The sequence below is a fragment of the Plecotus auritus genome, assembly GCF_963455305.1.
Source record: "Plecotus auritus genome assembly, chromosome: 10".
Taxonomy (NCBI): Eukaryota; Metazoa; Chordata; class Mammalia; order Chiroptera; family Vespertilionidae; genus Plecotus; species Plecotus auritus.
The window spans coordinates 4,350,821-4,367,686 of NC_137785.1; the positions used below are offsets into that span (position 1 = coordinate 4,350,821).

General features: G+C 62.7%; 1 protein-coding gene across 2 annotated transcripts; it reads left to right on the forward strand.

Annotated features, from left to right (window-relative positions):
• Positions 1 to 91: 91 nt before the first annotated feature.
• SHISA7 (shisa family member 7) lies at positions 92 to 15,898 on the forward strand. 2 transcript variants are annotated; one of them, XM_080645786.1, is made up of 6 exons: positions 92 to 224; positions 4,391 to 5,144; positions 6,423 to 6,577; positions 8,008 to 8,073; positions 8,853 to 9,002; positions 11,258 to 15,898. In XM_080645786.1, exons 2-6 carry the CDS (start codon positions 4,441 to 4,443, stop codon positions 11,887 to 11,889), a joined length of 1,707 nt encoding a protein of 568 aa, XP_080501912.1. In that variant the 5' UTR covers positions 92 to 224; positions 4,391 to 4,440; the 3' UTR covers positions 11,890 to 15,898. The 2 variants fall into 2 exon arrangements, with proteins under 2 accessions (XP_080501912.1, XP_080501911.1); XM_080645785.1 differs by lacking the exon at positions 92 to 224 and having other exon boundaries at positions 4,408 to 5,120.
• The last annotated feature ends 968 nt before the right edge of the window (positions 15,899 to 16,866 follow it).

Consider the following 16,866-nt stretch of genomic DNA (forward strand, 5'->3'; position numbering starts at 1 on the left):
AGGGGGAGGTGCCTCTTCACAGCTACCAGCGGGCGCCAGGAAAAGGCGAGGGCTGGCCCTATCACATCTGCTTGGAAAAGAAGTGCCGGCAGGGTCGCCCGCACGCCGCCAGCGCGCACGCCCAGCCCGGCGGCTGCAGACACGCGCTCGCGCTGCCTCCCCCGGCCGGGCCCCCACGCCGCCGCCACCCCAGAATCCCCAAGGGTCCCGCATCGGAAAGTGAGGTGAGCGCGACCGCACCCGGTGCGGAGGGGGAAACTGAGGCACGGGGTCGTGGGAACGGGAGGAAGGAAGAGACTGGCATGCGGATGGACGGATGGGAAGAAGGACAGACACCTTTATCTGAGTGGTCCCTGCGCCCCTAAGACGCAGGAGGCAGGGGATCCACATGGGGGCTCTCGGAATTCTGCAGCTCTCTTAGAAATCTGGGAGTCGGGATTCTACTGATCCCCGCACCCCCCATCAAGGCCCCTCAACCCCTTGAGATTCGCAGTCCTTGGTCCCCATCCATCCGCAACCTTGGGGACCTAAGAAGGCAACCTGAGTCCCCCAAGAACCTAGGCATCAGAGCTCACAGTCGGTCCGCCCCCACTGGGGAACCAGAGCCCACTAACCCCGAACCCAGACCCCCCCCCCCAAGAAAGCTGGGGAGCGCGCATCAGAACACCCAGCAACCCCCTCCCCAGGGACCTAGAAGTCCTAGCTCCTTCCTCCGGCAGCCCCTGAGACCCGGCGTTGGCGCCCCTGGCCCCCGCCTTCCAGATCCAGGTGTCCCCCCCTCTTCACCCCCCAGCCAGAAGCTTCGCGTCCGGGAGGCCGCGCTCGCGTCGCCATGGCAACAGGAGTCTATTTTGCGCTAGGAACACAGCTCGCTCCGCAGCGCCCCCCTACCCGCTGCTCCAAACCGGGCCGAGGGAGAGTAGGGGGACTGGGAGGGAGATTGGGGGTCCGGGTGGGGGGACACACAGAGACATGCATAGGGACAGAGATCTGTAGACAGCAAACCTGGGGAAGAGGCAGAGACGTGGGATCAGAGAGGCACAGAGACGGGCACGTGCAGACCCGGAGACACAGAGACAGGACAGAGAGACAGATGGGAGGGGAGCCGAGGGCAGGGGGGATGCTGGTGGCCAGAAAACCGACTCAGAGAAGGGATGGCGAGAGGCGCAGCCGCGGGACGAGACAGAGACGCAGAGATGCGGGCGAGGAGACGCGTCTAGACACCCGCAGAGAGACCAAGACCCAGGGCACATCCCGTTAGAGAGGCCGCCCCGCGGCGGATGGACCAGGAGACACGGCCACCCGGAGGCCCAGGGACTGGGGGGCTGCGGACGGGGCTGCAGGGACGGGGTCTGGGCCGTTGCGGAGTGGTGTGAGCCTCAGAGAGTTCCCTTCTCTCCCTCAGTCCCCGCCTCCACGGGGGGGCGGGGGAGTGGGGGCGGCAAGCCCCCAGGACCCCTCCATTTCTCCCTCCACTTCCCCCAGAACCCCCCCAAGGACCCCTCCATTTCTCCCTCCACTTCCCCAGAACCCCCCCAGGACCCCTCCATTTCTCCCTCCACTTCCCCCAGAACCCCCCCAAGGACCCCTCCATTTCTCCCTCCACTTCCCCAGAACCCCCCCCAGGACCCCTCCATTTCTCCCTCCACTTCCCCCAGAACCCCCCCAGGACCCCTCCATTTCTCCCTCCACTTCCCCCAGAACCCCCCCAGGACCCCTCCATTTCTCCCTCCACTTCCCCCAGAACCCCCCCAGGACCCCTCCATTTCTCCCTCCACTTCCCCCAGAACCCCCCCAGGACCCCTCCATTTCTCCCTCCACTTCCCCCAGAACCCCCCCAGGACCCCTCCATTTCTCCCTCCACTTCCCCCAGAACCCCCCCAGGACCCCTCCATTTCTCCCTCCACTTCCCCCAGAACCCCCCCAGGACCCCTCCATTTCTCCCTCCACTTCCCCCACCTGCTGATCCGCCTCCTCTTGGCAGCTTTCCATCTCCCAGCCCCAAACCACCCTCACCCCCTTCCTTGGCGTTCGGACCCCTTGTGCTTCGTCCGCCTGCCCCCGCCTCTTTCTCAGCACCCACCGCTGCCCCCTGCAGACCCCCTCCAGCGCCCAGCTCCCCAAGGCCAGTGCTCGCTTTTTCTCTGAGTCTCTGTCCCCCTCTCGGGGCCTCTGTCCCCCCTCCCGAGGTCCTTCTCCCTGTCCTCCTAATCACTGCCTCCAGGCTCCTCCCAGTCAACTCATCTGCCCCCCCAGCCCCCCAGCCCTGGCTCCCACCTCCAGCCAGCAGGGCAGGAGGGGGTGGGGCCAGAGGTTGGGGCAAAGTGCTGTGCAGGGTGGCAGGTGGAGAAGGGGGGGGTCTGCAAGAGTGCGAGGACCAGTGGGGCTGGCTGGGGGACCCCCATCCTCCAGCTGGCTCCCCTTATCTCTGTCCATCCATCTATGTCACTTAGGCCTGAGGGGGTGGGGGGCCCAGCAGACCTCTGGCCCTGAGCCGCTGGGCATGCAAGGTGCAGGGAGTGGGGAGATGGGGCTGTGGGGGGCCCTCCTCTCCACCTGTGGAGGAGAAAAGTGTGTGTGTGAGTGAGCAGGGGTGAGAGAGCAGGGATGGGGGCAGGGGTGCAGTTGTGTGTGTGTGGGGGGGTGTCACATGCCTGCTTCCAAAATCTCCTCCACTGGGTGAGGGTGTGTGTGCACGTGTGTGTGTGTGCACCCCAAGCTTGCATGACTGTGGTGAGTGTGGCTGCGTGTCCATCGTGTGTAGCTGGCTCAGCAGGTCCTTGCCCATGTTCCTGAGCTGTGTGTGGCCCCGGCGTGTCATGGTTGGGTCTGAGTTGTGTCCCGGTCTTGCGTGCTGGGGGCTGAACACGCCGACATGCGTGGCTGTGTCCACGTGGGGCCGGGTGTGCTGAGAGGATGGGCCCTCAGGATGCCACGGGGGTCCTTGCGTGCTGTGTCTGGGACGCTGTGAGGGTGCCCCGCGCTGTGCCGTGCGTGTGAGTTCTGTTGTATGAGCTAAGGGGCAGACTCGGTCCCCTGTATCCCGGGTCTGATGGCCACTCAGTCGGGCCCTGGGTGTGTGTCCCCTTCCCACCAGTAGGTGCTGCCCTGCGTGCATTGGGAGGCGTGAGGTGTGTGTGTTGTCAGTGGCCTGGAGCTGTGTCCCTGGGTGTGAGCACAGATGTGCAATGGGATCTGTCAGCAAAGGGAGAATGTGTGTCCATGAAGCCCGGGATGGGGGGGGAGGAGGACTGAGCAGGCACTGGGGCCCTTCCGGAGCCTTCCCACAGGTGAGGCATGGGCCCGCCCTACACGGCTCCCCGCGGCTGTGGTGCGCAGGTGGGTGGCACCCTTGCCCAGCACCCTAACCCTAACCCTAGCCCTAACCCCACCACCGGCGGCAGCCCGCAGCCAATGGAGGATCCACGCTGCCGGGTGCACGGGGCGCTGCGGGGAGGACTCCTCTGTGTGGGATTAGGTCCTCTCTGTCCTGTGGGTGGTGACACCCTGAGGCCGAGTTCCCCGCCGTGTCCACGGCTTGGACGCCGCGAGGCTCAGGCAAATGAGGGACCTGCTGGAACGTTGGTGTCTCATTTGAAGTGAGAGAGAGAGAGAGAGAGAGAGGGAGACACACACACACACACACACACACACACACACACACACACTGACGCCTGACATCTCCTGACTATTAGGTCTGGCTCAGGGAAAGAAACAAGCATGTGGGGGGACTGAGGACCAGAGGGGTCTAAGCCAGGGGTTCTCCGCGGGGACAGCTGTGCCCCGGGACATCTGGCGGTGCCTGGAGGCATCCTGTCTGCCAGGATGCGGGGATGCGCGCCTAGTCTGGATGCTGCTGAACAGCAGGCCCCGTAGGCCAGCAGCACCCACCCAGGATCCCACGCCCTCTCCCCACCTGCTGGTCTACAAACAGCTTCTCAACTGCAGTCTCTCTCTCCCCCGCCTCCCCCACCCACACCCCTCGCTCCTGTCTCCCTCATCCCCTCCCCCTCAACCTCGCCCCTCCTCTCTCACCGCATCTGCCCTCTTCCTCTCCATCGCTCACTTCCGTCATATCCGTCCTGTTTCTTGTCCACCGTCTGATGCCTCCTTCCCAATCTCTTCTCCCATCCATCACTCCTGTGGATCCTTTCCATCCACCCTTATCATGGATCATTCTGTTCGGCCCCCCCCCCTCCAACCTCCACTGCCCGGTGCGCCCCACCTCCACTGCCCGTGGGTCCCCCAACCTTGGGCCCATGCCTCTCCGCTCCACTCATCCTTTCTGTCTCCCTCCGTCTACCTCCCCTCGCCCTCCGTTCTCATCCTTTCTGGCCACCCGTCTCCATACTTGCCCGCCTCTGGACCTCTCTCCCGCCCTCCGCTCCAGCCTCGGTTCTCCGCTCAGCCTGGCGGCCCGTCCAGCCTCCTGCGCACCCCATGCCGGCCCTCCTGTTCCTCGGGACCCTCCTGCTCCTGGCCTCAACCGCCGGCCAGGCCGGGGCGCGCCCGTCCAACGCCACGAGCGCAGAGCCCCCGGGCCCGCTGCCCGCCCTGCTGGCGCACCTGCGGCGCCTGACCGGGGCCTTGACGGGCGGCGGGGGCGCGGCGGGCGCGGGCGCCAATGGCACGAAGACCGGCCCCGCGAGCGGCTCGGGCGCGGCGGCGCGGGCGCCCCCTCCGGCGGAGCTCTGCCACGGCTACTACGACGTCATGGGCCAGTACGACGCCACCTTTAACTGCAGCACCGGCTCCTACCGCTTCTGCTGCGGCACCTGCCACTACCGCTTCTGCTGCGAGCACCGCCACATGCGCCTGGCGCAGGCCTCCTGCTCCAACTACGACACGCCGCGCTGGGCCACCACGCCGCCGCCGATGGCCGGGGGCGCCGGGGGCGCCGGGGGTGCGGGCGGGGGGCCCGGGCCCGGCCAGGCCGGGTGGCTGGAAGGGGGCCGGGCAGGGGGCAACGGGATGCGTGGGGGCGAGGGCCCCGGGGGCAGCACGGCCTACGTAGTGTGCGGGGTCATCAGCTTCGCCCTGGCCGTAGGCGTCGGAGCCAAAGTGGCCTTCAGCAAGGCGTCCCGTGCGCCCAGGGCGCACCGGGATATCAACGTGCCCAGGTGTGTGCGCGCTCCGGCAGAAGGGTAGGAGCCTGGGGCGGGGCCTGGGCAATGGCAGGTGGGGCCATCGGGGAGGGCGGGGCTGCGGGGTGGGGGCGTGGTGGCTGTTGAATGGGGGAGGCTCACGCCTCATTCATTCAACAAATGTTCCTTGGGCGCTTTCTGTGGGCCAGGACCTGGGGATGCACGAGCGGACGAAACCAGGCCCCTGCCCTGATGGGTAAGCCCGGCTCCCCACGAAGGCCTGCTGCCTGTGGGCTGTGTGGGCGGGCAATTTGCTTAGCCCGTCTGTGCCTCGGTTTCCTCGTCTGCACCACGGGGCTAATCAATGCTCCCCACCCATTCGGCCTGTAAGGAAGATGAACTGGGTTGATTCGCGTCGAGGCCTGGCCCACGGAAGGCCCTCGGTAAACGCTGGCTACGGTTGTCATGAAAGTTAGTGCCCGAGACAGTAAGCAAGCAAACACATATGCAATATCCTCTTAGTGACTGGCAACCGCTGTGAAGGAAATAAAGCAGAATGAGGGGCTGGGTTGGGGGGGGCGGGGGTGTTTTATACGAAGTGGCCAGAAAAGGCCGCTCCGAGCAGACTTGAAGGAAAGGAGCATCCCAGACAGAGGGAACGAGGGAACAGTGCGTGCAAAGGCCCTGGGGTGGCGTTTGCAGGACAGCGAAGGAGCCAGCTCAGCCGAGAGGAGGTGGAGGTTAATTCTGGGGCGCTGGGGGAGCACCGAGGGTCCTGAGCTCAGGCTGTGCGGGGAGACAAGGGCGGAAGCGGGAGACCCGTCAGGAGACGGTAGCGAGGATCCGGGTGAGAGGGAGTGCTGGCAGCAGCCCAGGTGGTGACATGTAGTGCCATGTGGGAGCTACTGTGGAGGTCGGATCCGCAAACTCGCTGAGGAACGTGAGGGCAGGGAGAGAGAGAGAGAAACCCAGAGTGGTCCCAAGATCTGGGGCCTGCAGAACTGGGTGAATGGGGCACCCTTTGTCCCCACGGGGAAGCTGCAGAAGAAACAGGATTGAGCTCCCAGGCCACGGTGGGGCGGGGCCACAGGGAGGGGACGTGGGCGGGGTCCCGATGGATGGGGAAGGGGCGCGTCAGGCAGGAAGTGTGGTCCCAGGAACCCTTGGGCGGACAGAGCTCAGATTGCCCTTAGCGAGGGGCGTGGCCAAAGGCGAGAAGCCCAACCGAGCTGAGTTGACAGATGCCCCCAAAGGTGAGAATAGGGAGGGGAAAGAAGCCGGGTCCTCCCTCCCGCGCCCCCATCCTCGGGCCACTGACCATCCCTCTGCCCCCTCTAGGGCTCTGGTGGACATTCTGAGGCATCAGGCGGGACCCGGGACCCGTCCGGACCGGGCACGGAGCAGCTCCTTGACCCCGGGGGTCGGGGGTCCCGACAGTATGGCCCCGAGGACACCCAAGAACCTCTACAACACCATGAAGCCCTCCAATCTCGGTGAGTGGGACCTGGGAGCTGTGGCGGGGCCTCTGACCACGCCCCTCATCCCTGTAGCCCCGCCCCATCCTCGTGGCCCCGCCCCCAGCCGCAGCCTCCAAGGTGAGTGGAGGAGTGGGAACCCCTCCCTGCCTCCTGTGGACACCCTTGGGTGGGCACATGGACACCAGGGTGACTTAGACTTAGACACTCTCAGCCCCTGAGCTTGACAAACTCCGTGTCAGACCACCCAGCAGCCCACAGCACCCCAGGACGCGCCCAACTGATGAATTAGGATTTGGGGGGGAGAAGGGAGCAGACCACTGGGGTTGGCATCCTGGCTCTGCTGCTGTGTGACCTGGGCAAGCCCGTGCCTCACCCATAAGATGAGGAGCACACAGCGCTCCCTGTAGGACTGTGGTGAGGGTCTCAGAGCTGTTGTTACTCTTACACTAGAGGCCCGGTGCACGAATTCGTGCACGGGTGGGGTTCCTCGGCCTCACCGGCCTGCTGTGGGGAGGGACCGCGGGAGGTTGGCTGTGGGAGCGCACTGACCACCAGGGCCCAGCTCCTGCAGTGAGCGTCTGCCCCCTGGTGGTCAGTGTGCGTCACAGCTAAGGGTCGCTCAGGTTTTATGCGTATAGATTTCACCGGGAGTACCTCAGGGACTGGACCTGGCTGGAAGGGTCTGATTGGAGGAGGGAGGCGCCCCAGGAAAGGCAGCTTCCGCCGGGGCCCGGAGGGTGAGGGGAGTTACTTGAGCGGGGGGGGGAGCTCGGGGTGGAGGCCAGGGACAGGGTACACAGACACGTGAGGAAGGGCCTTGAGTGCCAGGCTGTCCTGAGGGCCATGGGTAGCCACAGAGGAGTTTAGAGCAAAGTCAGAAGTGGGGGGAGCTCTGCTCTGTGGAGGGGAGAGGCTGGGAGGATGGTCCGGGCTGAGAAGCACAGGCCTGAGCTGGGTCCGAGGAGCAGTAATAAGAGACATTTGAGCCGGCTCTTGGGGGATGAGTGGGAGTTCTGCAGGCAAAGAAGGGGAGGCAGGGTTCCGAGGCAGAGAGAACAGCAGGTGCAAAGGGCCTGTGGTGGGCCTGAGTGGACTGAGGCAGGCGCCAGAGAGAAGTGTGGCCTGGGAGGAGGGGGACGGGGATGAGACTGGGGCCAAGCCATGCAGGCCTCAAATGCCACGGCCGGCTTAGACTGTCCCGGGTGGGTGGTGCCGAGACGTGGGAAGAGTGCCGGGCAGCAGAGCGGCAGGTGGGGTGTAGGAGTACCGTGGTGGGGCTGACCTTGGGCATGGCTGGCCAGGGGCCAGAAGGCTGGTGTGATGATCCAGGAGGGCGAGGAAGGTCACGGCTGAGATCCAGGAGCAGGTGGGGCCAGAGCTGGGTAGAACAGTGCCTGCTGGGAGTGGGCGATGTGGTGATGCCACCTCACTCTTGGTCCCCACAGATAACCTGCACCACAACTACCTGCACCTCAACGTGGACAGCCCCAAGCACCACGCCACCACGCTGGGTAGGCGCCAGGGCCGGGCTGGGGACACAGGGCCCCTCTCCTTCCGCTCCTGAGCGCACCCGAGCGGGTGCCTGGGACGGAGCGGGTGGGAGGCCCTGTGAGCCTGCCTTCACAGTCCAGCCAGGTAACCAAGCCAACCTCCCTTTCCCATGTGGACACCGGAAGTGACCGTCTCTCTCCCACCCAGTGGGTGGGGAGATGCAGGAGTCTACCCCCCAGCCTGGGGCAGGGCACCCAGTGGGTGCTGAGCCAGGGCCTGTTGCACCTCCTCCTGCGGTGTGTCCTCCTTCCCCAGCAAAGAGCCGTCTCCTGGCGTGGGCTGAGACAGCCTGGTCAGCGGGAGCTCTGAGGGGCTTGGATCCCAGACATATAACTCCCTAGGGAGCTGGGGGCCTGGACTCCTGGGTCTGGGAGGAGGGGCTGGGGGCCTGGACTCCTGGGTCTGAGGGAGGAGGGGCTGGGGGCCTGGACTCCTGGGTCTGAGGGAGGAGGGGCTGGGAGCCTGGACTCCTGGGTCTGAGGGAGGAGGGCTGGGGGCCTGGACTCCTGGGTCTGAGGGAGGAGGGGCTGGGGGCCTGGGATCCTGGGTCTGAGGGAGGAGGGGCTGGGGGCCTGGACTCCTGGGTCTGAGGGAGGAGGGCTGGGGGCTGGGCTCCTGGGTCTGGGAGGAGGACTGGGGGCATGGGCTCCTGGGTCTGAGGGAGGAGGGGCTGGGGGCTGGACTGCTGGGTCTGAGGTAGGAGGGGCCGGACTGACCCCAGCTGTGCTCTCTGCCCCAGACTGGAGGGCCGCCCCACCTCCCAGCCCCAACTTGCATTACTCCACGCTGTCCTGCTCTCGGTCTTTCCACAACCTCTCGCATCTGCCCCCGTCCTACGAGGCTGCGGTGAAATCCGAACTCAACCGCTACTCCTCCCTCAAGAGGCTGGGTGAGTCCCCGGAAGGGCGGGGTCAGGGCCCGGGCCGAGGTTCAGGACCGCGGACAGTGGTCCAACAGCTTTCTAATGGCTTAGACTTAGAGCTTCCCTCTCCACGTACGTTCCGGAATTACCGGAAGCACATTTGTATCAGAATTACCTGGGGAGCTTTTTAAAATGTAAATTCATGGTGTACCACCCCAGGATCTAGTTTATTTATCAGGACTTGCATTTGCAATGAACAGAAATAAGACTTTAAGCACATGCACCCATGCATTCTCTCTCTCTCTCTCTCTCACACACACACACACACACAGGTAAACTGAGTGAGCTTGAGAATGGGTCAGGAGCTTCAGGCGTGGCTGGATCCAGGTGCTCAGAAGCTGTCTCCAGGATTGTACAACTCTCAGCTCTGCTAAATAGTGGGCTGGCTTCTTGCAGGCAGATATCCGCCCCCCCCCCCCCCCCCATTGGCTGCAAACAGTGACCTGAGAATTTTCAGGTTGCCATTCAACCAGCAGAAAAGAGTCTCCTCCAGCCCCAGCCGGTTTGGCTCAGTGGATAGAGTGAAGGGTCCCGGGTTTGATTCCGGTCAAGGGCACATACCCCGGTTGTAGGCTCCTCCCTGGCCTGGGCCCTGGTCGGGGCCCGTGCAGGAGGCAACCAATCGATGTGTTTCTCTCACATGGGTGTTTCTCTCTGTCTTTCCCTCTCTCTTCCACTCTCTCTTAAAAAATCAATAGAAAAATATCCTCGAGTGAGGATTTTAAAAAAAAGTCTCCTCCAATGATTCCAGCAACAATCCCAGGCGTGGGTCCCATCAGCCCAAATAATGTCACACTCACCCCTGAACTATTCGCTGTGACTCTGTTGGCTATTTCTGGCTCAATGGCCCGCCCCTCCAAACATTTTAAACTGAGAGCGAAGTAAGCGATGCTTTTAACATTATGGCCCACAAGATACATGTATATTTGCACACTTTTAAATACAGGGAAGTGTTGGAACTTGTTATTAAGAACATTTTTGGAAGAATTTATCTCAATCTGTTGAGATCTTGCTTCTAGATGTATCCTCTGGCTCAAATAAATTTTCATTACAATTCTCTTTATTTAGTAATATTTTTTTATTGATTTCAGAGAGGAAGGGAGAGGGAAAGAGAGGCAGAAACATCAATGAGGAGGGAGCGTCACCAACTGGCTGCCTCCTGCATGCTCCACACTGGGGATTGAGCCCGAAACCCGGGCACGTGCCCTTCACCAAAATCGAACCCAGGACCCTCAGTCCTCAGGCCGCCACACTCTATCCACTGAGCCAACCCCGCTAGGGCTTAAAATTCTCTTTACAAAGGAACATTTCAAACATACCCAAGAGGAGAGAAAATTGTCAGGTGAACCTCCATGTTCCCATCCTCCACCTTGAACAATGATCAACACTTGATTATCCTGTCCTCCCCCCATCGCATCTTTCCGTGGGCCATTTTAAAACAAATCTCAGGGACTGTGTCACTTCATCCGTTAACATTTCAGCAACACACACACCACTGAAATCAACACGTGAACCAGCACTCACCATCCCTCCCTTTTGATGGGGGATGCCTTCTGGTGAATAGAATCTTCTGTGCTTTTCAATCCTCACCCCCGGAGTGAGGATTTTTTTTTTTTTCTATTGATTTTCAGAGAGAGTGGACGGGAGGGGGAGAGAGAGAAACATTGGTGTGAGAGACACATCGATTGGTTGCCTCCCACACGCACCTCAGCTGGGGGCTGGCATTGAACCCCCCAACCGGGGCACCTGCCCTTGACCAGAAATCGAATCCGAGACCCTCGGGTAGGCAGGCCAAAGCTCTAACCACTGATCCACCCTGGCCAGGGCGCTATTTCATTTTTTCAAAAGGCTGGTCACTACCCATAACATTGACTTCACAGAAAGCACTGCTGCGGGATGGGGGCGGGGGGCGGGGAGTGCTCCCTCAAAAGCAGGCGTTGGGTTCTGCTCCCCAAAGAGCTACTGGGAGGCAAAATAAAAGTCCCCGCGTCTACCCGCCCCGCCTGGCAGGAGGCCTGGGAGTCTGTTTTGGTCACATCGCTATCCTGGTGGTTCTGATTAAGTTGTGCCCCTGCCCAGGCTGATGACCTGAGGGTCCCCGTGGGGGTGGGGGTGCGGGTGCAGCGCGGGGCGGGGGCGCGGGATGTAGGGAAGCCGGGGGAGGGGAGGCGCTGGGCGGGCTGGGGCTGACCTCTGCCCCCTTCCCTTCTCCCGTCTCCCAGCCGAGAAGGACCTGGACGAGGCCTACCTGAAGCGCTGGCACCTGGGGGAGGTGCCCCGCGGGACGCTGCCCCTGCACACGCTGCGGCGCCCGGGCACCGGGGGCGGCTACCGCATGGACGGCTGGGGCGGCCCCGAGGAGCTGGGCCTGGCGCCCGCGCCCAACCCGCGGCGGGTCATGTCCCAGGAGCACCTGCTGGGCGACGGGGGCCGCTCGCGCTACGAGTTCACGCTGCCGCGCGCGCGCCTGGTGTCGCAGGAGCACCTGCTGCTGTCGTCCCCCGAGGCCCTGCGCCAGAGCCGCGAGCACCTGCTGTCGCCCCCGCGCAGCCCCGGGCTGCCCCCCGAGTCCGCCGCCCGCGCCGGCCTGGCCGCCTCCCACTCCAACCTGCTGCTGGGGCCCGGCGGGCCCCCCACGCCGCTGCACGGGCTGCCGCCGCCCGGCCTGCACGCGCACCACCACCACCTGCACGCGGCGCAGCCCGCCTGGCTGGCGGACGCGGGGGGCGGGGGCACGCTGGCCGGCAGGCCGCCCTTCCAGCGCCAGGGCACGCTGGAGCAGCTGCAGTTCATCCCCGGCCACCACCTGCCGCAGCACCTGCGCACCGCCAGCAAGAACGAGGTGACTGTCTGAGGCCGGGCGGGGCTGCGGGCTGCGGCCCGGCGGGGCCCCTCCCCTCCCCCCCGCTCAGCCTGGATCCCAGACACACCCCAGGGGCCCGGACCAGATCCGCCTGCGGCCCAGGCGGCTGCCTCTGATGACACTGCTTTGAATGGACTCACCGGAGACCAGGCCACCTCCTGGAATGTCACAGCAGCTGAGATCCCTCCTCCTATGTCACTGTTTGAGGCAAGACCTCCTTCCCATGACGTCATCGCAGAGGAAGAGGCTTGCCGGTGAGGTTGTCGCTGGCAACAATGTCAACACCAGGGCCAAACCTTCCCATGAGGCCATGGCAGGGGAAGAGGCCCAGCCCTGAGGTCATCCCTAGAGGCCATGTTCCATGACGTCATCACAGACTTCCTCCTTGTGATGTCATGGCAGAGACAATGCCTCGTCCTATGGCGTCATCCCTGGAGACAAGCATTCCTTCCTGTGATGGCAATTCAGAGACAAGTCTCGCCCTTGTGACATCATCTCTGGCCCCCAGAGGCCTCTTTTGACATCATCATCCGCAGGAAAACCCTTTCCTACAGAGAAGATGCCTCTGCCCATGACGTCATCACTCAGACAAAGCCATCTTGCTGGGACGCACGGCAGGGCCAGCCTCGAAGCCCCGCCAGTGTGTCCTCCCTAGACTAAGGCCTCCTTTCCATGACGTCATCACAGGACTCGCCTCCTTCCTGTGATGCTACGACCAGAGAAGGTGCCTTGCCCGATGACATCATCTGAGGGACCGTGCCTCTTCCAGGGGGTCCATCACCAGAGCTGAGAGCCCTTCTGTGATGTCACCCCCAGGCCCCGCCGGCTCTGAGGGGCCGCCGTGAGACCCCTCGCTGCTGCTGCCATGCCACGAGGAGGCAGGGCGTGCCCGGAGTCCTGAGATGTCACCAGAGGGCATGCCATCGTTGGGGAGGCTGCCCCATCTAGAAAGGTCTCCCCAGAGGTGACGGTCTGTCTCCGAGTTGTTTGCAATGAGGACCCCCACTCCCGTCTGAGGCTGGGTCCCGATGCTCTGATGTCATCACCAGAGACACTGCCCGCTCTGGGGGGCCATCACCTGTGATGGTGTCACCAGTTTCTGCCTTGTCCCACCGTGACTTCCCCTGGCCCCAGTGACATGCCTTGCGGGATCCCCACCAGATGCTCCCTCTAAGGGGAGGTTGGGCGGGGTCCCAGCCTGTGCAGTGATGTCACCTCCTGTGTGATTCCCGGAGGCCGGCACGCCCAGGCTGGCTTCTGCGCTCATGGAGGCTCTTCTGGCCCACCAGCCTCTTGGAGTCCTGAGACCCAGAGGTGTCCCCAAGGCCGGTGTCACTCTCTCTGCCATACTAGAGACATCATTGCTTCTGTCAACAAGGCCCTGGCCTCCTGCTGGGGCCGGGGAGGGGGGGTGCCTGCTACTTATCTTGCTGACGACATCCTCGCACCACAGGACTTCCACCACTCATGATGGCGTTGCGCCTGGGGTCAAATGCGTGCCATGCCTGGTGACGTCATTTCCTATGACCTATGGCATCTGCATCTCCCAGGATGCACCACAACTACGGTATCACCCTCTTCCAGGAGGCACCATGACCATGCAGGGTCACCTCCTCCAGAGCTTCCCCGTGGCCAGTGGCGTCACCATCTTCCATGATTCTCCACAACCACTGTGTCGTCCTCCCCGCGATTCCCCGCAGCTGGTGGGGTCTCGTCTCCAAGAGTCCACCGTGACCACCGATGTCACTGCCTTCCAGAAGCCACTGTGGCTGATGGCAGCATCTTCTGCCAAGACCCGCTAGGCCTGATGATGCCACCATTCCCCAGAGCCCCCGTAATTGTGGTGTCATCGACCTGCGGGGTCCACGTCAACCATAATGTCTTCATGCCCCAGAATCCACCCTGGCCATGGTGTCACCACCTCCCAGGTTACAATGCAGTCATGGTGTCACCCCCAAGCTCCGTGAGAGCCAGGACCCATGACACGCAATAGTGTCATCTCCCAGGACCCACCACCGCCATGCCATCATCTCCCAGGACCCACCACCGCCATGCCATCATCTTCCAGGACCCACCACCGCCATGCCATCACCTCCCAGGACCCACCACCGCCATGCCATCACCTCCCAGGACCCACCACCGCCATGCCATCACCTCCCAGGACCCACCACCGCCATGCCATCACCTCCCAGGACCCACCACCGCCATGCCATCACCTCCCAGGACCCACCACCGCCATGCCATCACCTCCCAGGACCCACCACCGCCATGCCATCACCTCCCAGGACCCACCACCGCCATGCCATCACCTCCCAGGACCCACCACCGCCATTGCCATCATCTCCCAGGATCCAGGACACCCAGTGGTGCCATCATTTACCAGGATGCACTTCAACCTTGGATCATCTTCCAGGACCCCTCATCTTGGGAGTCAAGTCCTGCAACAGCTGTATTTCAATTGTCTTCTGGGTCATGTGGCACCGACCGCTGTTCCCATGGGAACCTGGGACAACACACGCCATTCTCCCATTGCCTCGAGAGTAGAGTAGGGACCCCCTCCGATGACACCTTCCCTACGCTGGCCCTCCTTGATGATGTCACTGCCTCACTCCAGGCTTGGGCTGATGCCTGCATCAACCCCACCACAGACTTGGCCTTGACTGCCCCCCATTACCCCTCTGGTGAAGGCATCCAGACCCCCCCCCCATATCTCATTGACCTTCACCCAACTATCTGTTTGGTGACAGGGTCGACATGGCGGCCTCTTCTCACCAGAGGGGGTGAGCTTCCCAGCCCTTGGGTAACGTCACTGCCCCCGGCCCAGTCCCTCTTACCGGGCCTCCACCGGAAGCAGCACTCCCCTGGCTTGGGCCACGCCCTCCTCACAGACTCCTGGGGGCTGGGCGACAGCTGCTAACGCCCGGGGCCGTCAGTGATGTCCTCTGTCCGCCGGATCCTGGGGCAGGCACAGCTGGACGGCCATGCCATCGCCCACGCCATCTGTGGGGGGCGCTCAGCATCCCAGCGTTCTCTCCTTCATCTCCCCCGCGCACCCAATTTACCAACACCCACTGCACAATTTGCCCCCCCCCCCCCGTTTTCTTTGTACATAGCCATGCTGTGGGGGAGCAGCCATTCCCCTACTCTTAAAGGGCTACACGCCCCCTCCCCCAGCCCCCAGGGCGAGGTGGGAGGGGCTATTTTCCCTCCTCTGGGTCGTTCCCTCCTCCTTCCGTCTCCCCTTGCCCCCAGTACTGGCACCTCAGTTCATCCCTACTCGGCCTTTGGCTCCCACACACACTGAGGGAACACGGGGAGCGGTACCCCCACCTCCCTAGGCCCAGCGCCAGTTTTCAACGCCATGCTTACAGCCACTCCCGCGGACTCCTCATCCCTTCCAGGGCCCCCCCCCCATGCTGGGGGCCCTGAGCAGACTGTGACTTCCCCCAGAAAGAGCCAGCTTGAGCACCTGCTCCTCCCCGAGCCGCCCCTCTGCTCACCACCCCCAAGCACTCAGCTTTCTCCAGCCCTCCCCCCGCCCCCAACTGGGGGTCTCCGGGCCCTGCAGCTTTTGTATGCCCCCCTCGACTTGCTCTCTTCTGGACTCCAGTTATTTCGCCTCAACTCTGCGGCTCTGGCCTCTTATCTCAAATAAGCCATAGTGAGGAGAGGCCCGAGGAGGTGAGGAGGTGGGCGTGTCCCGCCAAATCCCCTGATGCCTCTGGAGCCGGGGCCTCGCCATCTGAGTCTTCCCATGCTCCCATACGCACACGCACACGCACATGCACACGCACACGCACACGCACCCCTGCCCTTCCGATGGTGGGCAGCGGGGGGCGGTGCAGAGACAGGAAGATAAACAGTCCTGGACCAGAAGACCCTCCCCAGCGCTGCCTCCTCCCACCCCCTAACCGGCACCGGACTCCCCCCCAGGTCCTGGTGAGGACAGCCAGCTGAGCTGCAAGCTGGTATTTTTGGAATAAACAGATGTTTTCCTGACTCCCAGGCTCAGGGTCTCTGTTGGGAAGGTTGGGGTTTCCACCTGCGTGTTCATGGGCCCGGGGCTCCCTGAGCCGCCCAGGTGAGGGGTGGGCACCCCAGTGTGTGCTTACCACCTGCAGCCCCTCGCCTTGCATCAGAGCCGGCCGCTGCACATCCTTCTGGCGGGGCGTGTGTGCGCAGTGCATTTCGGTACCCTGGCCGGTGGTTCAGTGGTTAGAGCATTGGCCCCGCACTCAAAGGTCTCAGGTTCCATCCCAGGTCAAGGGCAGGGCGGGTTGTAGGTTCATTCCGACCTGGCTGGGGCTCTGCGGCTCGCACGGGAGGCAACCAATCAATGTGTCTCCCTCGCACCCATGGGTCTCCCTCGCACCCATGGGTCTCTCTCCCACCTATGGGTCTCTCTTGTCTCTCTCGCATCTATGTGTCTCCCTCCCTTCCACTCTCTCTAAAAAAATCAATGGAGCCCTAGCCAGTTTGGTTCAGTGCATAGAGTGTCGGCCTGCAGACTGAAGGGTCCCGGGTTTGATTCCGGTCAAGGGCACATGCCTGGGTTGTGGCTTGATCCCCAGTGGGGGGTGTGCAGGAGGCAGCCAATCAATGACTCTCTCTCATCATAGATGTTCCTATCTCCCTCTCCCTTCCTCTCTGAGATCAATAATAATAAAAAAAATCAATGGGAAAAATATCCTCAGGTGGGGATTAACAAAAAAAGCAATCAGCCCTAGCTGGTTTGGCTCAGTGCATAGAGCGTTGGCCTGCGGACTGAAGGGTCCCGGTTCGATTCCGATTGGGCTTGATCCCCATTGGGGGAGGCGCAGGGGACAGCCAATCAATGATTCTCATCATTGATGTTTCTCTCTCTCTCTCCCTCTCCCTTCCTCTCTGAAATCAATGAAGATTTTTTTTTTAAAAAAGGCAATCAAACAAAAACCTTCCTCTCTAGTGCATTTAAATGTTTGCTTCCCA

Bases quoted from the DNA above. Each gene is read 5' to 3' on its own strand.
- SHISA7 (XM_080645786.1), top strand. From the start codon at position 4,441: ATGCCGGCCCTCCTGTTCCTCGGGACCCTCCTGCTCCTGGCCTCAACC. The intron at 5,145-6,422 runs GTAGGAGCCTGG...TGCCCCCTCTAG, and splicing joins GTGCGCGCTCCGGCAGAAGG to GGCTCTGGTGGACATTCTGA. The intron at 6,578-8,007 runs GTGAGTGGGACC...TGGTCCCCACAG, and splicing joins CATGAAGCCCTCCAATCTCG to ATAACCTGCACCACAACTAC.